Source organism: Thunnus thynnus, chromosome 8, assembly GCF_963924715.1.
Source record: "Thunnus thynnus chromosome 8, fThuThy2.1, whole genome shotgun sequence".
NCBI classification, from domain to species: Eukaryota; Metazoa; Chordata; class Actinopteri; order Scombriformes; family Scombridae; genus Thunnus; species Thunnus thynnus.
The window spans coordinates 16,068,201-16,094,130 of NC_089524.1; the positions used below are offsets into that span (position 1 = coordinate 16,068,201).

General features: G+C 37.6%; 2 protein-coding genes, 1 non-coding gene and 1 pseudogene across 3 annotated transcripts; 3 read left to right on the forward strand and 1 right to left on the reverse strand.

Annotated features, from left to right (window-relative positions):
• Nucleotides 1–6,743, forward strand: LOC137188438 (5-hydroxytryptamine receptor 3A-like). Its single transcript, XM_067598105.1, has 9 exons — nt 1–55; nt 1,210–1,370; nt 1,510–1,554; nt 2,095–2,201; nt 2,540–2,709; nt 3,808–3,968; nt 5,110–5,320; nt 5,466–5,675; nt 6,238–6,743. Exons 1-9 carry the CDS (start codon nt 1–3, stop codon nt 6,516–6,518), a joined length of 1,401 nt encoding a protein of 466 aa, XP_067454206.1. The 3' UTR covers nt 6,519–6,743.
• A 2,751-nt stretch (nt 6,744–9,494) lies between these two features.
• On the forward strand, nt 9,495–16,124 carry LOC137188516 (5-hydroxytryptamine receptor 3A-like). Its single transcript, XM_067598168.1, has 9 exons — nt 9,495–9,549; nt 10,759–10,919; nt 11,062–11,106; nt 11,655–11,761; nt 12,141–12,310; nt 13,405–13,565; nt 14,719–14,929; nt 15,075–15,284; nt 15,844–16,124. The coding sequence occupies exons 1-9, from the start codon at nt 9,495–9,497 to the stop codon at nt 16,122–16,124; spliced, it is 1,401 nt and encodes a 466-aa protein (XP_067454269.1).
• Nucleotides 16,125–20,049: 3,925 nt separating this feature from the next.
• LOC137188517 (5-hydroxytryptamine receptor 3E-like) lies at nt 20,050–25,834 on the forward strand (annotated as a pseudogene).
• Nucleotides 24,363–24,435, reverse strand: trnar-ccu (transfer RNA arginine (anticodon CCU)). Its single transcript has one exon. It is a non-coding gene; the product is annotated as a tRNA-Arg (tRNA).
• Nucleotides 25,835–25,930: the final 96 nt, after the last annotated feature.

Here is a 25,930-nt window from a genome sequence, read left to right on the forward strand (position 1 = left end):
ATGACAGAGGTTAAGCGAGCTGAGCTCATCGTCTTCTGTTTCATGCTGCTTTACGGTAAGGTGAAAGAAATTTTGATTATGAACAAAATAAGCAAAGATAAGGAGATCTGTTCAGAGAGCTGAATCACTGCAAGCTGCTAGTTTAATTGCATCTGGTCCTGCACACTAAACTAAAAACTAAAGTGAAACATAATGAAATGCTTGCCTTTTCTCACTTTACAAATTAATGTAATTATAAAATGCAAGAAAAAATAGGGTACAGATTAATATATGCAGTTTTCTTGAAGTGAGTTTTATAACAGCTACATGGCACATTAATGAATACTGTTTCAGTCCTTGCTTCTATTTTGGTTATTTAAAAAATATCAAAATTCTCAGGCACAAGGCTGATTTTAAAAACAGTACTACCCTCTAATAAGGCTCCATTTATAAAGGGTTGATAAGATGTAACTAATGGCTTTATTGAGTCATTTACTTATAGTTCATAGACCACTAATGAGCTGTACATGAGAACTACTTTTGGGTGTGTGTGGAAAAACTCTGGATAATCTACCATGAATAAAGCCTTTAGTTACAACTTATAAACTTCTTTTTAGGTTTCTGACTGACATGCAGATGTGACTCTAAAGGCAGATCTGAGTTTTAGGATGTATCGCAGTGAAGAGGCAATTTAGTGACTGTCTCTTGAATATTTGCATTTTTCTCCTACCATAGTATGGAAACTAAGAAGGGCTGTGGTTGCAATAATTTTATTTTATCCCATTATCTCAGGGTCATGTGTTATTTTATCTCATGTATTGGCCATGATTGCTACCGGACCCTTATCAACCCCTAATGTACCCAAAGATCCCAGAGTTTCCATATGCACCCTGGATGTGACGCCCAGCCAAGAGCCCATCAAGTGTGCACATTATCGTATTTTCTTGCCATAACAACCCTTGTTTTTTTTTCAAGATAAATACTTTTTATGAGAAAACAACTCTGATTAATAAGATAGTTCATGTATTATCTTAGGATAACAGGATGAAATGAACACAATAACCACAGCCAATCTAGGCACCCGCACAATACCCATATTGTGTACTGCAGACAAAGAAAGATCTGCATTTCTGTTCCCATGCCAATAAAAGAATCAAGACTGAATATTTTCATGTGCACTTATTTGAGCAACTCATTCATTTTTTTTCTACATTCTCTCCTTTAACTCAGGTTTTGTAGCAGCATTGAATTGCACCAGCTCAAGCCCTGAATCCTTGTTCAATGCATTTGAGAAGGATTTATTTCCAAAAAAACTGGTGCGGCCTGTAAAAAGGTTTTCAGATCCAATTAACGTAACTGTCAGCATCACTGTGGTGGGAATTTTAGGAGTGGTGAGTCTATGTAAACATCTATTCATGCCTGCACATAAGCATACCTTTTTCAATTAAGTTTTTAACAATCTTTGATTTGAATTCATAATTGATCTGTATTACTGGCTCTAATTAAATGAACAATATGTCTCATTCACAGAATGAAAAAGCCCAAACCCTGACAACATTCTTATGGCAAGTCCTAGTAAGTTTTGAGGACACTGACAAAAAACATCAATTAATTCAGAAGTCTATGTCTAATCAAAGCTACAATGTGTTGATTTTTCATGTATTGTAGCACAGATCAAATTATTCTGATTGCATACATTTTTGTTTGTATTGAAATGGGCTAATCTCAAGGGTGGAGGTGGGTGTTTATAATACCATGGGGGTTTGTCAAAGTCAGAAATTACTTAACTAACTCTACACCTAGCTTTTCTAATAAATTGCAGAGTTTTATCCCAAATGATATATACATACCTTTAAGTAACTTGTTAAAAATAAAGAAATTGAAATATATTTAAATAAAATGAATTAACTTGTTACTTTAATGAATGGCTGCCTAAAGATGTTTTAGTGAAAAGTGTTAAAATGCTTTATATGCTCATCTTCATCATCAGGTAAGGTTTTTTCTCCCAAAAAATGGATATATGGTATTTTGGAATGAAACTCCTCATATTTTTTCTCATTTAAAGTAATGCATTTTCTAAGCTGTACATCACATTGATATCGTTGTCTAATGCAGGAGTGGGATATAGAGGGACTGAGCTGGGATGAGAAGGAATGTGGAACCAAAAGAGTCTCTCTCCCTCGGGAAAAGCTTTGGAGTCCAGATGTCCAAATCTCAGAGTTGTAAGTTTAAAAGTGTTGATTAGTCTGTGAACTTTATCAGCTTCATTACAGATGAACGTTAGAGGGCTGATTGTCGAATCAGAGAAATTAACCTTGAAGCAAGATGAAAATGTGAAATGTCTTCATCCTGAGAAGTTTTCAGACTTGTTAAAATTGATCATCCCTGTAAAGCAAGTGTAGAAATATTACATTTAAAATTTAAAACACCCCATTTTAGTTAAATTACAACACAAATGTAAATAATCAAGAACAACAGTGAGCTGAGTTGTCTCTCCTTAGTAGTTAAGACTGTGTATGTGCAATTAAAATGTTTTTAATTCAATTCTGCTCTATTGCAGCATGGACGAGGACAAATCTCGCGAAAGTCCCTATCTCTACTTATACAACACAGGTCATGTTTATGATGATAAGCCAGTCAGAGTGATCAGTTCCTGCCGATTAATAATCTACACTTTTCCCTTCGATATCCAAAACTGTACTCTGACCTTTGGATCACATCTACACTTTGGTAAGGCTGTCAAATATAAAATACATTCCTTAAAAAGTTCAAAATACCTAGTGTTCAGCATTGATTGATTGGAGTTGACAAGTGTACCGTGGGCTCTATTTTTTTGCAATTTTTAATATTTAACCATAAGTGTGTTATACATCTCACATTCAGATCAGTTCAAAAATTCAACTGTGAAAAGTGTCAAACCAATTCCAATATGAGTGAATAGATGTATGTACATTAATATAGACAACTGCAATGTGTTTTCAAAAACACCTCAGTAATGGCTTTACTGCATTTAAAGGTGCAGTGTGTAAAATGTAGTGGCATCTAGCAAAATGGATTTGGCAGAAATGGAATATAATACTCACAAGTATGTTTTAATAAGTGTATAATCACTTGAAAATAAGAGTCATTGTGTTTTTGTTACTTTAGAATGAGCCCTTTATATCTACATGCAATATTATTTTTCCCAGGATGGCAAAGTCGTGACCCGCCCTACTCTGCCTCTGATTGGCTTACCCTGATATTCTTAATGAAATAATCCTAACTCTAACCAATCTCACTCCTCATGCCTAAACCTACCCAACCCAACCAATGAAGGCAACAAGCACAAGCCAATCAGAGGCAGAGTAGGTTGGTCATGACTTCGCCATCCTGGGAAAAAAAATTTGGCAAGCGGGTCCTCTTCCACAGAGTCCACCATGTTGCACCACCATGTTTCTACACTAGCTCATAAAAACAGACCAAACACTCGCCCTAGAGAGGGTCTTTCGTTTTTCACAAGTTTCACAGCCACTGTAGGTCCACTTACACGCTTGGAAGGGGAGGGTGAGGAGAGGAGTATTCAGTTGGTTGCAATCTGCAACCTCACCGCTAGATGCCACTAAATCCTACACACTGGTCTGAAAGATTAAGATATGTTGAGCTCTCAGGTCCACTGTAAAAAAAAAAAAAAAGCTATTAAATGTTTTATTTTAACTTAAATGTCACAGTTATTTTAATACTATTGAGTAATTGTTGTAAATAAACTCCATTCACCAACTAAAGATCATTAACAACACAAATTGGGTGTCTAATAACTTAAAACAAAACTGCTGTTAAATGTTATTCAAGCTTCAGAAATAACGATGATTCAAGGCGCCACGTCTGAGGAGATCCTGAAGGAGTCCAGAGAAGTGATAAAGACCAATGGAGAGTGGGAGCTCATAGACATCAAAGTGTCCACATCTAATCTGGTGTTAGATGAGAGAAGCTACTCTGAGATCAAATACTTTGTAAGCACTTTTACTTATTTTAATTATTATAACTCCACACTACATGCTATAATATAGACTATTCTTTACTTGTCTTTATAGTGTGCTGCTGTTAGCATCTAAGAAATCAAAAAACGTAACTGGATTTGACTAATAGGAAATGATACAATACTTTAGACATCAATCATACTGTAGTTATTTTTTGTTTTCTAAGGTGTTCCTGGAGCACACAACTTTTTCTAGCTGTGAGTGGCTGCTGTACATTCCCTTAGTGCATTGCATTGTTGGGGAATAGTGTCAGTCATTGCACCCAATCAAGAAAAAAGTGTTTCTTAGTATCCACACTGACTGTTTCATTTTATGTTTGGATATTTTCATGGCCGTGGTCAACCTCACTTGGTCATGTCCTCTACATTTTTAGGAATTTGTGGTTTTTAGCATCTTTGAAGAGATTACATTCAACAGTTAACAATGAACTCTTTAAACTCTGCAAATATTTGTTTCTTTACAAACAGTGGATGTTGTATCAGCTGATTTCAGTGTTTTTGGGCCAAATATACAGTATATATAAATTTGCCTCCTTTTAGCCTAACAAAGATAATAAAGTTAGCTGGCATTTCCCTGCCAGAAATGTATTCCTGGCATCATATAGACCTCCATGTTGACTTAATACAACAGTTGACTTAATACAGAGGATACATGTGAAATATCTAAATGATTAAAACATTTTAGAGATTTTATTTTTGGTGCCCAGTTAGAATTTCCTGACAGAGGCAATGCACTGGGGGGACTTCGACTCAAGACTTCAGTATTTCTGAAATCCTAACTATGGCCCCAGCTATATCAAAACACAATACAAGTGCCAAGATCGAGCAGAGTAAGTAGGCTGTCTGTCCCTCACATTAACAGTTGGTGATTGTAATACACAGTTTTGTTGTTTGCCAAATAAAGGGGGGCCTCTTAGCAAATGTAGCAGTTATACAAATATCTCAAAATTGATTCAGTTGTGATTTGTTGAAGTAAAAATGACATTTTAAAAAGTCAGCGTTTGTATGATAACTCACTTCTGGTTTAACTCAGAAACCTGTGCCAATCATTTTGCATCTACAAAAGGGAAATGAACATAACTGTGGAATTTATTGGACCTGTGTCTCCTCCAAAGATCGTTTTAAGACGTAGGCCAATCCTGTATGTGGTGAACCTCCTGATCCCCAGCTGCTTCCTCATCACATTGGATATTTTCAGCTTCCTGCTGCCTCCCCATAGTGTGGACAGATGTGCCTTCAAGATGACCCTCATCCTGGGCTACACGGTCTTCCTGCTCATCATGAATGACCTGCTACCTGTCACTGGGTATACAACACCTATTTTGAGTGAGTGACACCTTTGATATTAGTAGATTTAAAATTAGCCAAACTATAGCACTTAAAAATGGAGGCCATGCTGTATCTTCTATATTTAGATCAAGTGTTCCTTTTTGATCAATTATTTCTCAACTTTCCCTCTTTTTTTCTATAGACGTTGCGTTCTCAATCAGTTTCGCTCTGATGGTGGCCAGCCTGTTGGAGACCATATTTATCACTAATATCCAGTTTAGCTCCAGCCAATACAATGCGGTGCCTCACTGGGTCAGCGTCCTTGTGCTACACTATCTAGCTATAGTCGTTTGTCTCCCCCCGAAAAAGAAGAGTAACCGTGTCACCGTCTCCATTCGCCCACCTGCTGGAGGTATAATAATATTATTGTTTATTTTACATTTTAATGATTTTGTTTCAACACAGTTCTAGTGAGATTAACAATGTAAGAAATGACAAGTGATCGTGAAAGTTCATCTTTGACCTTGGAAATAGTAGTTTGACAAAATAATCTTAAAGGATAGGTTTGGGTTTTTTTCAATTCTGTCTTAATACAATACTGATGTACTATTATGTACATGGAAATGGGTCTTAGTCTCTGTAACAATTCCTGCTCTCCATACTGAACCTGAAGTTATTCTCCCAGAATGTCACCACACTGTAAGAAATGGGGGCCAAAATCCACTGCCTTCATTCTGTGTAAATATGCAGGTTCAGCTGACACTAACATGATGCTTCAGCAGTCTCAGTTTCCAAGGTCAAGGTTGAACATTAACATTATTGTTTTTCTGATATTGAGGGTATTTTTTTTACATTTTTAAGTCAGAATGTCACAATTTTTTTATAAGTCACCCCTAATTTTAAAGAATGTGTCACATCATGTATCACAACATCACTCTATTCTTACTTTTTGATATACCCAGCAATGAATACAGACATCATCCCAACAAATGAGTTTCAGAGCATCTCTGGTAGCACACCTTCATTAAAACCCCCTCTGGAGCCAGCCCTGGATGAACTGATGAAGCTGAGCAATGATCTCAGGGTCATCCGCCTCCTGATGGAAAAACACTGCGAGGGAAGCAAAACATCGCGGGAGTGGTACATGGTCGGTATAGTCATAGACCGTCTGCTTTTTGGCATCTACATTGTCTTCATCTTGGTCAGCTTTATTACCATTGTATGTATCTGGGTTTTTAGCAACTTACTGCACTGATTTACCTAGCTGGAGAGTAAAATCACATTGATAAGTTGATCACCAACAAAAGTTTGAATGAGCTAATAGTTAACAAAATGAGTGATGACATGTAGTATCGTTTTGATTGTCCAAGTAGTTCTGGTAGAAAATTAACCTCTTCATTTTTCTGTATATAAGAATTATTTTAAATGTCAATACTTCTCAGGCAATGATTTGTCTCTGCCCTCATGACCATCAAGGAGCAGAAGGAACTTTGTACCAAAAAGACTTTAACTTTGGATGGCACCCACATGATTTGACTATTTCAGACAGCTGAAGACTGATATTACCTTCAGATTAGCTTTAGAATACATTTTTGCAGAGAACAAGGACTGTGGATTTTTTCTATCATTGACATCAGTACCACATTAGGAAGGGATGCCTTAATGGCCAGCATGATGGGAGGAATGATTACAGCAAGAAAAACCTGTTACACTGTTAATGGGCGCCTGAATATTGATTTGAAATGCGTCATAAGAGCACCATATTTTGAAATGTCATGTGTGCGCTTTCAATCTCATAGAAGGATCTTTTTGGCTGTGCAGAGCCCAAGCCTAGTTTAACACTAAGCAGGAAATATGTTGACTCTTGATCACTGTCTCACATGTTTTTAAAACATTTCAAACCAAAATAAGCACATTGTTCGACAGTACAGTCCACAACACTTGAGACTGGTACAGATTGTAACTCCCATAGGTTGAGGTATTGAAAAATAAAATGGGTGAGTGGTTATCGTAGGTGTTGAACAACAAGTCTTATGTTTCCTGTGTGTGTTTATTCTAGATCCATCTGGAAATACTGCAATTATGTGTGTGTATGTTTTGTATTTCTTTTCATTTATATCATTATGAGGCTTGAATTTCATCAAGAAAATAGAGAGAATGTGTTCATCACCTCTTTAATGAAGCCTTTGCAGGGAAAAAGTTACTTTTAGGCTTAAAATTAGGATTGGCACAGGAATATAGGTGCAAACGAGTCTCTTCACTTATCTGCCATTTCAGATTCAAGTTTGAAAACCACCTATGTAGACTTGAGGCTACATCCATAATCTTAGTAGATGATGGGGCACACACACATTTGTCATCTGTCCGTTTGTATGTTCATGTGTTCATTAGTGTACAGTAGATGTGATCAAGTGTGTGTGTGTAATTACAGGGATTCACCTCATATTTGGGGACAAAAAGGCAAACCACTAAAGACTTATTTTAGGGTAATGGTTTGGTTTTGGTTAAAGGGGTCATAAGTAAGAATTGTGAAGCAATTTACATTATTAATCATTTTTACTGCCAATGAGTGAACAGGATGTAACATAACTTAAAAAATTAGAGCTTTCCTTATAACCTCTTTTCCTCTTCAATCTGAATGGGTCAGATATTAGCAAGCTAATGTTAGCTTTGCCAGTTGGTTCATTCAGCTAGTTTATGCAACATTTCTACCTGGAATTTGGTAGGTGTAAATATTTAATGACAACTAGTCTCTACGTAATACCTAGTTTGTGGGGTGCAACTGGTTTTAGTTTAGGGCTGCGTAAATCTCCTATATTACTTAGGCCTACATTATAACTAGGGTAAGTTAGAGCTTAGGCTACGGATTGGTGCAACTGCGCACTGTTCCTGATATGCATAGGTGTCATTAATCTGAACACTTTCAGGTGAAAACATTCAGGTGAAACACAATTTCAGATGCTGCTGGGTTTTAGTGCAACTTTTGATAGTGTTTTCCATAAAATATACCATAAAAGAGTAAGCAGCAGGTAAGATTATCTGGTGCAGTCATCACTTCGTCGAAGTCATATCTCAAATGTTATGTTGTTGCCATTAGTGATCATAAATCTGAGTGGAGTCCTTCAGGGCTCTATTCTTGGGCCTCTATCAATAAACCTGTGAGTTCCCTGTAAACCAAATCATCAAGACAATAAGATTGTTTTAATATGTAAACCTTCTCTGTTACTCCTTATCAGCCAGTTGTAGTTTGATAATCAGAATAAATTGCTATTTCACTCTCATTCTATTATTGACCGACCTAAAGCTCATTTGAGTTGAGCTAAGCCTGCAGTGAACTGTAATGTGCTGTGGTGTCACACTCACACAGGCAACAATAACCTAACAAGATTTAAGTGGCAGCAACTTTGAGAGCTAAATGAATGAAGTACAAAGTAATAGACCGATGTAATTTGATGCTGTGGCCTGATACAGTATCTATGACATCACAATAAAAACTGATTACATGATGAGTCACGATACATTTGATGGGAGGACTACCCTGCCTTCAGCAAAAAGAAAAAGACACAACCCCCACCACCAATCATTTGTACAGTACTCCAGGAGGCAAACTGTCTGAACAATCAGCCACTTGTAAACTATTGTGTTTGTTTGGGCCTCAACTGTCACAAATACAAGTGAAGTTGTTGTAGGGGAGACCAGGGACAGTTGTAACACGCGATTTTCCAAATAAATCAAAAACCATTTACACTGGAATAGTCCATTCACTATATTATAAACTGCAACATTTCAACTACTGAAACAATGTATTTAAGTGTTTTTTTGAAATATGTACAGGTTGAAAAATTGATTTAAATACAGTCACTCCACTGTTAAAACTGTACCATTCAAGGTGTTACAGCTGTCCCATGTTACAACTGACCCTGGTTTCCCCTATACAACCCCCACCTGAGGATGAAGATGAAGATGCACACATTACGCAAACAAAGGCATCAGTTGGACAGATCTCTGTGTGCAACTGGGGATACCCTAAAGGCTTAAGTCATGCAACAGTGTGTACTGTATTCCAGAGTCAATATTAGCCTCTCAAGGAGGTCACTAATTTTATCCAATAGCCAACAAATTCATGTTGCTCCAGCAGAACATCTCAGCGCAATCTGGTGGAGCAGACTGTTGACTTTTTTCTTTACAATCTGAGGCATTTTTCATGCTGAAGGCTTAACTGAAACTGAAAATGACAGAGGTTAAGCCATCTGAGCTCATCATCTTCTGTTTCATGCTGCTTCACGGTAAGGCGAAAGAAATTTTGATTATGAACAAAATAAGCAAAGATAAGGAGATCTGTTAAAAGCTGAATCACTGCAAGCTGCTAGTTTAATTGCATCTGGCCCTGCAAACTAACCGAGAAGCTAAAGTGAAACATAATGAAATTGTTGCTTTTTCTCACTTTACACATTTTTTATGTATTTATAAAATACAAGAAAAAATAGGGTACAGATTAATACATGCAATTTCCTTGAAGTGAGTTTTATAACAGCTACATGGCACATTAATGAATTCTGTTTCAGTTCTTGCTTCTATCATGTATTCCTTCATCATTTCCAAAAGTAGGAAATGGATATGTTTATTTTGAATATTTAAAAAAATATCTAAATTATCAGGCACAGGGTTGATTTAAAAAAAAACAGTACTACCCTCTAATAAGGCTCCATTTATAAAGGGCTGATAAGATGTAACTAATGGCTTTATTGAGTCATTTACTTATAGTTCATAGACCAGTAATGAGCTGTACATGAGAACTACTTTTGGATATGTGTGGAAAAACTCTGGATAATAAACCATTAATAAAACCTGTAGTTACAACTTATAAACTTCTTTTTAGGTATCTGACTGACATGCAGATGTGACTCTAAAGGCAGATCTGAGTTTTAGGATGTATCGCAGTGAAGAGGCAATTTAGTGACTGTCTCTTGAATATTTTTACATTTTTCTCCTACCATAGTATGGAAGCTGAGAAGGGCTGTGGTTGCAATAATTTTATTTTATCCCATTATCTCAGGGTCATGTGTTATTTTATCTCATGTATTGGCCATGATTGCTACCGGACCCTTATCAACCCCTAATGTACCCAAAGATCCCAGAGTTTCCATATGCACCCTGGATGTGACGCCCAGCCAAGAGCCCATCATGTGTGCACATTATCGTATTTTCTTGTGATAATGACCCTTGTTTTTTTTTCAAGACAAATACTTTTTATGAGAAAACAACTCTGATTAATAAGATAGTTCATGTATTATCTTAGGATAACAGGATGAAATAAACACAATAACCACAGCCAATCTAGGCACCCGCACAATACCCATATTGTGTACTGCAGACAAAGAAAGATCTGCATCTCTGTTCCCATACCAATAAAAGAATCAAGACTGAATATTTTCATATGCACTTATTTGAGCTGCTCATTAATTTTGTTTTCTACATTCTCTCCTTTAATTCAGGTTTTGTAGCAGCATTGAATTGTACCAGCTCAAGCCCTGAATCCTTGTTTAATGCATTTGAGAAGGATTTATTTCCAAAAAAACTGGTGCGGCCCGTAAAAAGGTTTTCAGATCCAATTAACATAACCATTGGCATCACTGTGGTGGGAATTTTAGGAGTGGTGAGTCTATGTAAACATCTATTCATGCCTGCACATAAGCATACCTTTTTCAATTAAGTTTTTAACAATCTTTGATTGATCTTTTTCATTATTGATCTGTATTACTGGCTCTAATTAAATGAACAATATGTCTCATTTGCAGAATGAAAAAACCCAAACCCTGACAACATTCTTATGGGAAATCCTGGTAAGTTTTGAGGACACTGACAAAAAACGTCAATTAATTCAGAAGTCTATGTCTAATTAAAGCTTTAATGTGTTGATTTTTCATGTATTGTAGCACAGATCAAATTATTCTGATTGCATACATTTTTGTTTGTATTGAAATGGGCCAATCTCAAGGGTGGAGATGTATCTTTTGTGATAATACCACAGGGTTTTTTTCAAAGTCAGAAATTTACTAATTCTACACCTAGCTGTTGGATTTTTCTAATAAATTGAGAGTTTTATCCCAAATGATATATACATACCTTGTTTAAGTAACTTGTTAAAAACAATGAAATTGAAATATATCTAAATAAAAATGAATTAACTTGTTACTTTAATGAATGGCTGCCTAAAGATGTTTTAGTGAAAAGTGTTAAAATGCTTTATATGCTTATTTTCATCCCCCCCCCCCCCCCCCCCAAAAAAAAATGGTATGATACTTTGGAATGAAACTCCTCATATTTTTTCTCAATTAAAGTATTGCATTTTCTAAGCTGTACATCACATTGGTATCGTTGTCTGATGCAGGAGTGGGACATAGAGGGACTGAGCTGGGATGAGAAGGAATGTGGAACCAAAAGAGTCTCTGTCCCTCGGGAAAAGCTGTGGATTCCAGATGTCCAAATCTCAGAGTTGTAAGTTTAAAAGTGTCAATGAGTCTGGGGAGCCGCGGTTGCCTAATGGTTAAGGTGTGAACCACTGCCAGGGGACCTTTGTTATATGTAATGCCCCTCTCTCTCACTGTGTTTCCTGTCTCTCTGCTCTGACTCTCTGTGCAAAAAGCGCAAAAAAGTGTCATCATCCTGAGAAGTTTTCAGACTTGTTAAAATTGATCATACCTGTAAAGCAAGTGCAGAAATATTACATTTAAAACTTAAAACACCCCATTTTAGTTAAATTACAACACAAATGTAAATAATCGAGAACAACAGTAAGCTGAGTTATCTCTCCTTAGTAGTTAAGACTGTGTATGTACAATTAAAATGTTTTTAATTCAATTCTGTTCTATTGCAGCATGGACGAGGACAAATCTCCCGAAAGTCCCTATCTCTACTTATACAACACAGGTCGTGTTTATGATGATAAGCCAGTCAGAGTGATCAGTTCCTGCCGATTAATAATCTACACTTTCCCCTTCGATATCCAAAACTGTACTCTGACCTTTGGATCATATCTACACTTTGGTAAGGCTGTCAAATATAAAATACATTCCTTAAAAAGTTCAAAATACCTAGTATTCAGCATTGGTTGATTGGAGTTGACAAGTGTACCGTGGGCTCTATTTTTTTGCAATTTTTAATATTTAACCATAAGTGTGTTATACATCTCACACTCAGATCAGTTGGAAAATTCAACTGTGAAAAGTGTCAAACCAATTCCAATATGAGTGAATAGATGTATGTACATTAATGTAGACAACTGTGATGTGTATTCAAAAACACCTCAGTAATGGCTTTATTGCATTTAAAGGTGCCTTGTGTAAAATGTAGTGGCATCTAGCAAAATGGATTTTGCAGAAATAGAATATAATACTCATAAGTATGTTTTGATAAGTGTATAATCACTTGAAAATAAGAAAGAAATAAGTGTTTTTGTTACTTTAGAATGAGCCCTTTATATCTACATGCAATATTATTTTTCCCAGGATGGCAAAGTCGTGACCTGCCCTACTCTGCCTCTGATTGGCTTACCCTGATATTCTTACCCTAACTCTAACCAATCTCACTCCTCATGCCTAAACCTACCCAACCCAACCAATGAAGGCAACAAGCACAAGCCAGTCAGAGGCAGAGTAGGGTTGGTCATGACTTCGCCATCCTGGGAAAAAAAAATTTGGCAAGCGGGTCCTCTTCCACAGAGCCCACCATGTTGCACCACCATGTTTCTACACTAGCTCATAAAAACAGACCAAACACTCGCCCTAGAGAGGGCCTTTCGTTTTTCACAAGTTTCACAGCCACTGTAGGTCCACTTACACGCTTGGAAGGGGAGGGTGAGGAGAGGAGTATTCAGTTGGTTGCAATCTGCAACCTCACCGCTAGATGCCACTAAATCCTACACACTGGTCTGAAAGATTAAGATATGTTGAGCTCGCAGGTCCCATGTAAAAAAAAAAAAAAAGCTATTAAATGTATTATTTTAACTTAAATGCCACAGTTATTTTAATACTATTGAGTAATTGTTGTAAATAAACTCCACACACCAACTGAAGATCATTAACAACACAAATTGGATGTCTAATAACTTAAAACAAAACTGCTGTTAAATGTTATTCAAGCTTCAGAAATAACGATGATTCAAGGCGCCACATCTGAGGAGATCCTGCAGGAGTCCAGAGAAGTGATGGAGACCAATGGGGAGTGGGAGCTTGTCGACATCAAAGTGTCCACATCTAATCTGGTGTTATATGAGGGAAGCTACTCTGAGATCAAATACTTTGTAAGCACTTCTACTTATTTTAATTATTATAACTCCACACTACATGCTACAGTATAGACTATTCTTTACTTGTCTTTATAGTGTGCTGCTGTTAGCATCTAAGAAATCAAAAAACGTAACTGGATTTGACTAATAGGAAATGATACAATACTTTAGACATCAACCATACTGTAGTTATTTTTTGTTTTCTAAGGTGTTCCTGGAGCACACAACTTTTTCTAGCTGTGAGTGGCTGCTGTACATTCCCTTAGTGCATTGCATTGTTGGGGAATAGTGTCAGTCATTGCACCCAATCAAGAAAAAGGTGTTTCTTAGTATCCACACTGACTGTTTTATTTTAGATGTTTGGATATTTTCAAGGCCGTGGTCAACCTCACTTGGTCATGACATCTACATTTTTAGGAATTTGTGGTTTTTAGCAACTTTGAAGAGATTACATTCAACAGTTAAAAATGAACTCTTTAAAGTCTGCAAATATTTGTTTCTTTACAAACAGTGGATGTTTCAGTGTTTTTTGGGCCAAATATACAGTATATATAAATTTGCCTCCTTTTAGACTAACAAAGATAATAAAGTTAGCTGGCATTTCCGTGCCAGAAATGTATTCCTGACATCATTTAGACCTCCATGTTGACTTAATACAACAGTTGACTTAATACAGAGGAGACATGTGAAATATCTAAATGATTAAAACATTTTAGAGATTTTATTTTTGGTGCCCAGTTAGAATTTCCTGACAGAGGCAATGCACTGGGGGGACTTCGACTCAAGACCTCAGTATGTCTGAAATCCTAACTATGGCCCCAGCTATATCAAAACACAATACAAGTGCCAAGATCGAGCAGAGTAAGTAGGCTGTCTGTCCCTAACATTAACAGTTGGTGATTGTAATACAGTTTTGTTGTTTGCCAAATAAAGGGGGGCCTCTTAGCAAATGTAGCAGTTATACAAATATCTCAAAATTGATTCAGTTGTGATTTGTTGAAGTAAAAATGACATTTTAAAAAGTCAGCATTTGTATGATAACTCACTTCTGGTTTAACTCAGAAACCTGTGCCAATCATTTTGCATCTACAAAAGGGAAATGAACGTAACTGTCAAAAGTCTCACTAAGATCCGGTTGGAATTAATTGGACCTGTGTCTCCTCCAAAGATCGTTTTAAGACGTAGGCCAATCCTGTATGTGGTGAACCTCCTGATCCCCAGCTGCTTCCTCATCACATTGGATATTTTCAGCTTCCTGCTGCCTCCCCATAGTGTGGACAGATGTGCCTTCAAGATGACCCTCATCCTGGGCTACACGGTCTTCCTGCTCATCATGAATGACCTGCTGCCTGTCACTGGGTATACAACACCTATTTTGAGTGAGTGACACCTTTGATATTAGTAGATTTAAAATTAGCCAAACTATAGCACTTAAAAATGGAGGCCATGCTGTATCTTCTATATTTTGATAAAGTGTTCCTTTTTGATCAATTATTTCTCAACTTTCCCTCTTTTTTTCTATAGACGTTGCGTTCTCAATCAGTTTCGCTCTGATGGTGGCCAGCCTGTTGGAGACCATATTTATCACTAATATCCAGTTTAGCTCCAGCCAATACAATGCGGTGCCTCACTGGGTCAGCGTCCTTGTGCTACACTATCTAGCTATAGTCGTTCGTCTCCCCCCGAAAAAGAAGAGTAACCGTGTCACCGTCTCCATTCGCCCACCTGCTGGAGGTATAATAATATTATTGTTTATTTTACATTTTAATGATTTTGTTTCAACACAGTTCTAGTGAGATTAACAATGTAAGAAATGACAAGTGATTGTGAAAGTTCATCTTTGACCTTGGAAATAGTAGTTTGACAAAATAATCTTAAAGAATAGGTTCGGGTTTTTCAATTCTGTCTTAATACAATACTGATGTACTATTATGTACATGGAAATGGGTCTTAGTCTCTGTAACAATTCCTGCTCTCCATACTGAACCTGAAGCTATTCTCCCAGAATGTCACCACACTGTAAGAAATGGGGGCCAAAATCCACTGCCTTCATTCTGTGTAAATATGCAGGTTCAGCTGACACTAACATGATCCTTCAGCAGTCTCAGTTTCCAAGGTCAAGTTTGAACATTAACATTATTGTTTTTCTGATATTGAGGGTATTTTTTACATTTTTAAGACAGAATGTCACAATTTTTTTTATAAGTCACCCCTAATTTTAAAGAATGTGTCACATCATGTATCACAACATCACTCTATTCTTACTTTTTGATATACCCAGCAATGAATACAGGCATCATCCCAACAAATGAGTTTCAGAGCATCTCTGGTAACACACCTTCATTAAAACCCCCTCTGGAGCCAGCCCTGGATGAACTGATGAAGCTGAGCAATGATCTCAGGGTCATCCGCCTCCTGATGGAAAAACACTGCGAGGGAAGCAAAACATCGCGGGAGTGGTACATGGTCGGTATAGTCATAGACCGTCTGCTTTTTGGCATCTACATTGTCTTCATCTTGGTCAGCTTTATTACCATTGTATGTATCTGGGTTTTTAGCAACTTACTGCACTGATTTACCTAGCTGGAGAGTAAAATCACATTGATAAGTTGATCACCAACAAAAGTTTGAAAGAGCTAATAGTTAACAAAATGAGTGATGACATGTAGTATCGTTTTGATTGTCCAAGTAGTTCTGGTAGAAAATTAACCTCTTCATTTTTCTGTATATAAAAATTATTTTAAATGTCAATACTTCTCAGGCAATGATTTGTCTCTGCCCTCATGACCATCAAGGAGCAGAAGGAACTTTGTGCCAAAAAGACTTTAACTTTGGATGGCACCCACATGATTTGACTATTTCAGACAGCTGAAGACTGATATTACCTTCAGATTAGCTTTAGAATACATTTTTGCAGAGAACAAGGACTGTGGATTTTTTCTATCATTGACATCGGTAGCACATTAGGAAGGGATGCCTTAATGGCCAGCATGATGGGAGGAATGATTACAGCAAGCAAAACCTGTTACACTGTTAATGGGCGCCTGAATATTGTTTTGAAATGCGTCATAAGAGCACCATATTTTGAAATGTCATGTGTGCACTTTCAATCTCATAGAAGGATCTTTTTGGCTGTGCAGAGCCCAAGCCTAGTTTAACACTAAGCAGGAAATATGTTGACTCTTGATCACTGTCTCACATGTTTTTAAAACATTTCAAACCAAAAATAAGCATATTGTTCGACAGTACAGTCCACAACACTTGAGACTGGTACAGATTGTAACTCCCATAGGTTGAGGTATTGAAAAATAAAATGGGTGAGTGGTTATCGTAGGTGTTGAACAACAAGTCTTATGTTTCCTGTGTGTGTTTATTCTAGATCCATCTGGAAATACTGCAATTATGTGTGTGTATGTTTTGTATTTCTTTTCATTTATATCATTATGAGGCTTGAATTTCATCAAGAAAATAGAGAGAATGTGTTCATCACCTCTTTAATGAAGCCTTTGCAGGGAAAAAGTTACTTTTAGGCTTAAAATTAGGATTGGTACAGGAATATAGGTGCAAACGAGTCTGTTCACTTATCTGCCATTTCAGATTCAAGTTTGAAAACCACCTATGTAGACTTGAGGCTACATCCATAATCTTAGTAGATGATGGGGCACACACACATTTGTCATCTGTCCGTTTGTATGTTCATGTGTTCATTAGTGGTAAGTACAGTAGATGTGATCAAGTGTGTAATTACAGGGATTCACCTCATATTTGGGGACAAAAAGGCAAACCACTAAAGACTTATTTTAGGGTAATGGTTTGGTTTTGGTTAAAGGGGTCATAAGTAAGAATTGTGAAGCAATTTACATTATTAATCATTTTTTATTGCCAATGAGTGAACAGGATGTAACATAACTTAAAAAATGAGATCTTCCCCAACTTTCTCAGTTTCCAATAACAGCCTATGGACTGACTCGGGCTAGTTTTTCCGCAAAAATCCAAAGGATGTGATATTTTTGCACACTCCCGAGTGCCTTGCCTCTCTCTCGCATTAAGTAACGTCAACCAATGACCGACACCCACCACAACAGAAACAGTGCTAACTTATCTAAATAGAAACACCCTGCAGATATTAGCTCTCCAGCTCTGTTACCCACCAGGTTGGCTGATGGCTAGCCACCGACCATGCTAGCTATCACCATTTCTGGCTACAGTACCAATGTTTTTTGGGGGAATTGAGATGGCTAGCTGCCTCTGTCAACCATCACACATATCACAACAAAACTGCACCACGTTGCTCCCCCGGCCACATCTTGCTCAGCCTACCAGTGTTTAGTAAACATGGCTGGTACACAAAGTTGGTGGTTTGCAGGTTGGGTCCGATTCGGGTGGTTGATTATAACGCATATTTTTGCAGGTTGGGCGGTGCAGATTGGCTCTCATGACATGTTGGGTGGGTGTGAGTATTAAAAAACCCTGTCCTGCGCATCACTACGGTGGCCACAGTACAGCAGGAGCCTCTGTGTGTTTGCTCTGTGTGTGTGTGTTTGTGTGTGAGCATGCGCACGTACAGCTGGAGAGGATGTGCTGACTGACTGGGAGTGAGAGATGCTTTGCTGAAGCGAGGTGCAAAACACGTTAGAGATCTTTTATGTTATAAAGAGAAGTGCAAGCAGGAAAAAAGTCATCACCTACAATAGTCTCGCCACTGCTCGCTCATGCTGATGGACAGCAAGAATGCACACGAATGCGAGCAACAGGATGCTGACTGCAGCTCACTTAACGTCCACCAGTGTCACTAATGATAAGGAGTTTCTGAAACGTACGTAAAGAACCTTTAAGGGTTGGGATTAGACATGTAGTGGTTGTGGTTAAGGAGACTTAAACCTGCAGTGCGAAACTTTTTCATATAAATTAATGTCCTTTGTATTCAAGTCTTTGCCTAACGAGTTCACACAATGCTGATTAAGCCTATCACCGCCAGATAAATCTGTCTGTATTCCACAGTATATGGAGTTTTTAAATCTCATGTCGGGGCTGACATTCCTGCGCTGGCCATTTGGCCATTAATTGTGCAGCTCTTCTAGACTTTCCAAATGTTATCAAATTCTGATAAAATGAAACGACTGATAAACTGAAACAAGTCATTTCACAGGGGTTGTGTGACACTCAAAACAATTTATCCACCGTTTTACAACAACATTCGGTTACAGCCAATATGTACTGGCCATCAGGCATACCAGAACACACCTTGACGGGCTGTTAAAAAATAAATGTTTGGGCCGGGTGGATCTCTATGTGCCTTTCATTCATGCCTGTGTCAGGCCGTATTGAGACTACATCAGGTGTTGCGGTGCAGAGCAGTGGAGGTGTGTGGGGGTGTGGGCGTGTTCGTGCTTTGGAATGTAACCACTGTGAAACAATCAGAAAATAATGTTTTACTGATCTGATTCACCGGCTTTCTCTACCATTGCTTCCTCTCTTCATTCACCCTCTAGAAATGTCCTCCCCTCGTCCTAGTTATATCTTTGTACTCAAGCAATCACAGACGAGCACCCCCTTTACTCTCGCTGCCAGAAGGGGGAAGCAAAAGTCCTGCACTCCAGCTTGAAGATTAGCCAATGCCATTTCCTCCTAAGTGACAAAAACAAGTGTGTCTGTGTGTATGTGCGTGTACACTGGTAGTAGAAGCTATTTTTGCTTTATATATGATTAAATCAGTGGTCATGAAAGATTGATATTTTGGAGGGTATTTGGTCCAGCATGTGTTTGTAAGAGCAGGAGATCAACCTCATCTCCCAGGTTTACTCTTTATGTCAGGTAATGATGACTTACTTGTATTTTTTTTTTAAATTTTATGCATGCTTCAGCATGTTGTAGCTCTGCTACTGAAAAATTTCTCTTCCTTCTCATGTGAGTAATAAGCAGTAGCCTTATAGTGCAGTATTATTGTCATATTTTATGTTTTGCTTAAAGAAGATTGAATTGATTTCTGTCTTTGCATGTGATATTGTATCTTTGGGTACGTTTATCTGTCTACCACATTTCACTTTCTTGAGGTGCTGAATTCAAAATGAATCTTTCAACTAATTAGAATACGAAAATCACAATATTATATGATATGTTATGTTTGAGAACACGTTCAAGTAATTATAGTGTCCTTGTGACCTGTAAACCATCACATTGCATTTGCCCTATGCTACATAATAATAATGTTATTTTCTATTTATGTCTAAATTATTATTAATAATTAATACATTTATTAACCTTACTGTTAACAAATATTTTATTGCATCTTTGTCCAAATGCAAGGACCATGTACTTTAAATAAACCTTGAAAATGTGCCATTTTGTTTCACATTCGAAAAGGACTCTACATTTATCAAAATCATTGAACCAGTTTAAAAGTGCAGTTTCATGCCGATGGAGGCCTGAAGCTTTTTCTTGAAGAACAAGCCATTTCAGTTCTACAAAATACGGCATCCTTTTCTCTCCAGTTTGGGAGATGACAAGACCCGGACTCCAAAACTTGGATTTTGTGGACTTGCATGGGAATGATTGGTTTGAGTAGATTGCTGTGACTGATAACATGTAACTTCATTTGTGTTAGTTATTACTTTTTACTCTTTAAGACTTAATACCTTTGTGACCAGCTTTTTTGTCAGTGTCTCTATGTTAAAGTAAACTGTCCTGTAAAGAAGGCCACAGTGGTCCAACTCATGAGTCCATGGAGGCTGTGTTTGACCTACAGTCCTTCAGGCCGGCAGTGAACCTCAGCAGTCCCACCGTAACATACATCTCCTTCACGCTGTCTGCTGTCCTGAGGGTGGTGAGTAAGTCAATTCACAATTAGTGATTTTAAAAAACACCAGCAGCACCTAAATCCAGATTGCAGTGATGAAGACCTCCACTAGGAGGCAACTTAAAAGCAAACAGGTTTACATGTATTTTGACATGTCCCTACACCTCTGGGGTTGTGCTGCAACAATAGGTGGATTAGGCGTCTGTCTTTTTCCATCCCTAATGGTGAGGACATCAAAAATGAGGCTGGGGTCCCAGGTCAGGCAGGTCTGCAGGACTTGGCAACAATAATCTATAGATAATCTACAGTCCCACTGTTGATGTAGAGGTTGCGGGATGGGTGGGCTGTTGGGACTGCAACAGCTTCTTCATTAGTCCAAATGACCCCTGACGAAGTAAAATGAAAATTTTATGAGGTGACTCTCTCCAGGAAGACAAATTATTTTGCCCGATAGCTCTGCTTACTTAATTACTTGAATAAACAATACAAATAGCAGCTGCCATAAATAAGACCTAGTTGTCAGTGTATTAGGTCCACCTAGCTAAAACTAATGCAGTCTAATACAACAGTCCGGCAGTAAATCCAGTTCAGTTTTTGTTGAAACTGCCTTCAGAGAGGTGTATGATCATTTTGGAGGCTGTAGTTTGCGGTACTGCTGAACTATATTTCATTATACAGAGAGTTGTTTTTGTTATTTAGCCTAATCTCATTGATATAAATGGTGTGGACACAATATTAGAAATCCCTGTCAGTATAGTAAAATACATTTCAACAGTAGTACAATCTGGAACCTCCAAAATGATCATATGAAATAACACCTGTCTAAAAAAGTTTAAACAAAAACTTAACATTATAACCTTCACAGATGGAAGATGTTTATAGGACTGTTGTATCAGACTGCATTAGTTTTAGCTCAGTGACCGAATAAACTGGCAACAGAGTAACTAACTTTATTAGACGTTAGATGTACCTGTTCAAATTGAAGCCTTTCAGCTTGCGACTGCTGCACACGGTCCAGGTCCACTTGCCACTAGTTCCATGGCTTGTCCCTCTGCCACGGCCTCCATGCAGCACCTCTCAAACCACGTCCTCTAGCATGACCACCCTAGGAGGTTACTGAGGCAATGAATTCCTCATCTGATGTCTCCGTCGGCAAACCTTCCTTGTGTAAACTCTAATTGATAAATAAAGTAACAAATGATCACAATGCCATGCTCTAAATTGCGAATATTATTATTAGTGATGTTGCTGAGCAATGAGATGAAATGTAGCGACTTATATTAGCAATATAGATTGCATTGCCACATTTTAAAGATAAACTTAACTCATATCATTTCATAATGTGGCGACTGTGTTGTAAAATTTTTGTAGTTCTTACCTGTGAGAATGACATTTTGTATGCTGTAAAACCCAATAGAAGAACTTTGTTACTTCCAGTTCTCAGTGAGAAATCAGTACATTGAGTGCACACGTTCACAAGGATGCAGGTGAAGGGCTGGGTGGAGCGATATGGAGCAAGGAGAGGGAGGGGAGGGAGCAGTGGAGTTGTTTCCTTATGAAGCTAATGCTAGTACTGGCTTGATTTACAGAACTTGCATATTGTAGCTTTAACAGATGTTTACTCTAATAAAACTGTCAATTTCTAGATGTGCAAATATGTATCATTGTCAATTTATATTAATCATTCTCTGTATTCTTATAAAAAAATATACTGTTGCTTGACTTGACTCTAACATGGTTTAACAGGTAGCAATCAGCTTCACATGAGGTTTACCCATGTTGTTTACTGTATTTCAGAATGAGAAGACCCAGATACTCACTACTTTCCTGTGGCTGAGACTGGTGAGTAACATGGAAAGGCAGAATATGTCTACAATAAACTGTAATGTAATGCAATCTAACCTAAAATTATAATCTGCCTCATATTGTGATTTTTCAACACTTGTTTTTGGATAACAAATACTTATACAGTACTTAAAATACTTAAGAATATGAATAATATGAATAAATCAATAAAGGCAGTCACATATGCATACATTATCCTGTCAACCTCCTGGAAGTAGTTGATAATGGAAGCATGGAAAGATTTTCTGACTTTTGACTTTTTCAGACTCTTACTGGACTAACTACCTTCTAACATTATATAAGAGCCAGCATTTACTACATTAACAGAGAACATTTGCTGTTTTGAATATATAAATGTATAATACAAAAATATATACAATATATTTATATGTGTGTGTGTGTGTGTGTGTGTGTGTGTGTGTGTGTATACACACATATATAAAATATATAAATGTAAAATATATATATATATATGTTTCCTCATTGTAAACAAATTTAAAATATTTGTTTTGTGATCAGTGTTACAGGTTAGCAGATATTTTCACTTTACAGAAATGTAACTGTGCTTTATTCCTGATTAATTCATTGCAGTACTGGAACCATGAGTTCCTGGTTTGGGACCTCGATAAGTGTGCCGGCGTCACCAGGATTTCTCTCCCTGTAAGGGAACTCAGGTCTCCAGACATCATCGTCTATGAGTTGTAAGTTCTCCAGTTATATTTTCCTTTTTTGATGGATCCTTGAGGGTCACATACACAGAAACAAAACAGCTTGTTTTACTCAGCTGTAAAGACACATTGTTGTTAATTGTAGGTCTATGAGGTCTAGCCTACTATTGGTTTATCTTGATGCCCTGACAGACAATCTAGAAGCACAAATATAAAAACTGCTGTCTCCTGATCCTGTGAAGCATTTACATAATTTACATAATTTTTTCCCCTTAGCGCAAGGAGGACTGCTACAGGTTGAAGTGATTCCAAAGAGTCTCCATTGGCTGGTATCCATTTGTGGACATTATGTCAGCCTTTATGTTGAGGAAATTAGGCATGTCGAGGTCTCAGGGAATGACAATGATGTTTATCAGATCAGGGATGGACATATGCAAAATTTGATACACAGTCCAAAATGAGTATCCAGAACCAGAAAGTCAGGGGAAGTATGGAAATTAGTTTCGGGTATTTTTAACAGTTTTTTCAGTCAGATTTCTTTTTTTCTCTGTAACAGAAAATGTCAAAAAAACAGCATGCAAAGCTGAAAGAGGACCCTATCAGTTCATTTTGTTTTTCTGTGATTGTGTTTCTGCTCATTTGTTTTACTGACATTTCCATTCTCTAGTGTGGATGATGATGTCTCCTAAGCATGTCCGAATACAAATATGTTATTTGGCAAAGCACAAATAGTGGGTTTTTTTACGAATATTTGTTTCATACAAATATTTTAAAAATTATTTTGTTTTCATGAAGAAAAAAAACAAACATGTCAAATACCAGAGCACAGTTACATCGCTATCTCAGTCTCTGTCCTCTGCTCCACTGTTACATCTATCAGCAGGTCTCAACGAGGGGAGTGATAAAAACAAAAACAGGATTTTTAAGCCTCTTTCTACTTTTATTCGAATACAAATACAATTAATTTTGCTGCTTCAACAAATATAGATACAAATACTGGGTCTTACTTTATGGAATCCATTATCCATTAGGCCACTGGGGCTTCAGTGACTTCTCCTGTAGGTAGATAATGTAGAGAGGGACATAAATAGGGAGCACATGTATCACAACAAGGAAGTGAAAACGTGACAAAAACAAGACAAGAGCAGTGTTTTAGTGAAGCAACAATGCTGTAGTCGGTGTATATGGTCTACTAGTACAGTTTGTGTGGAACATTGCTGCCATGGGTACATTATGACATTTTAGTCATGCTGACATGTAGCACATAGTTTAACATTTATGGGAATTGCATGATCAATGTTTTTTAGGTTGAACTATTGAGGACTGACACTCAGGATATCTATGTCCTCCTACTTTATGGAAACTAAATTGGTGGAGTACTTCTTTAAATACTGACATGCCAACTAGCTGCCACTAAAGCACTGTTAGCAGAGGATGGTTTCGATCCATCGACCTCTGGGTTATGGGCCCAGCACGCTTCCGCTGCGCCACTCTGCTGTCAGTCACCCCAGATGGGACTCGAACCCACAATCCCTGGCTTAGGAGGCCAGTGCCTTATCCATTAGGCCACTGGGGCTACAGTGACTTCACCTGTAGATAGACAATGTAGAGAGGGACATAAATAGGGAACAAATGTGTCACAACAAGGCAGTGAAAACATGATGAACAAAAGACAAGTGCAGTGATTTAGTGAAGCAACAATGCTGTAGTTGGTTTATTTATGGGAATTGCATGATCCAATGCTTTTTGAGGGGGGTGTGCCTGAATACAAATACATTATTTGGCAAAACACAAATGGTGTTTTTTTTATGAATATTTGTTTCACACAAATGTTTTAAAAATTATTTGTTTTCATGAAGAAAAAAAACCATATCAAATACCAGAGCACAGGTCGGTTACATCGCTATCTCAGTCTCTGTCCTCTGCTCCACTGTTACATCTATCAGCAGGTCTCAACGAAGGGAGTCACATCCACTTGCTACATGAGGCACATTTCCTTATTTGGACATCACTCCCTGAGTTAGGGGCGTTCCCCAGAGATAAAGCTGAGCTACTGGCACATGCAAAGTGCACCCAAGGGACTCTCCATAACCTGTTGTTCCCCTTCTCCTTTCCACAAAGTTAGGTTGTAAAAAATAGGCAGTAAATGAAAAGTGCAAAGCAATAATCGCCTTTGAAGTTCTTCCCTACACATTACACAGTGTGCTGTCTCTGTTTTATGGGTGTATAAATAGGTAGAGGTCTGTCTGCAATGAGGCGATGAGATAAGTTTTAGCTCAGTAGTCAGCGCAGTCATCTACGAGGTAGTTTATTCATGAATACTTATTGTAACACTTTAATTTTCTAAAATTAACTGTAATAGAAACAAAAACAGGATTTTTATGCCTCTTTCCACTTTTATTCAAATACAAATACAAATACAAATAATTTTGCTGCTTCAACAAATATAGATACAAATACAAATACCAGGCCCTCTGCACATCCCTAACATCTACATCAACCACACAGTTCACATTCGTTGGGACAGGATGCGCCAGCTCATGTCATCCTACAACCTGGAGATCTTCAGTTTTCCTTTTGATGTGCAGAAGTACACATTTACTTTTGGCTCGTACATGCACACCAGTAAGAACAGACTTCTTCACATTTACAAAATGATACAGTCATTTAGTCATAGGTTACTTTATACACCTCAGAAGGATAAACCTGAAAGCTCCACTGGTTCAAGCCCATCAATCCCACCCTCAAAACAGACACCTGCTCATCACCCAACCAGCAACTCAGGTAATCAAATATCACTTTGCCATTAGATTAGAGATTTTAATAGAGGTCATCTATCTAAAAGAAAGACAAAGAAATCTGAATCTATGTATATCAGGTAACGAAATATGTCTCATCTAAAAAATAATAATGTGGTAAGCGATTGGGTGGCAGAGTATTAAGCAGTGTAATCAAAGAAATCCAACTACGCCACCCTGGGGGTTTTACCCAAGGAAAAATGTTTACCTCAGACCAGCACCAATAACTCAAAAGGCAATCAGGTTTGTTATACTGAGAAGCATGAGACGTGG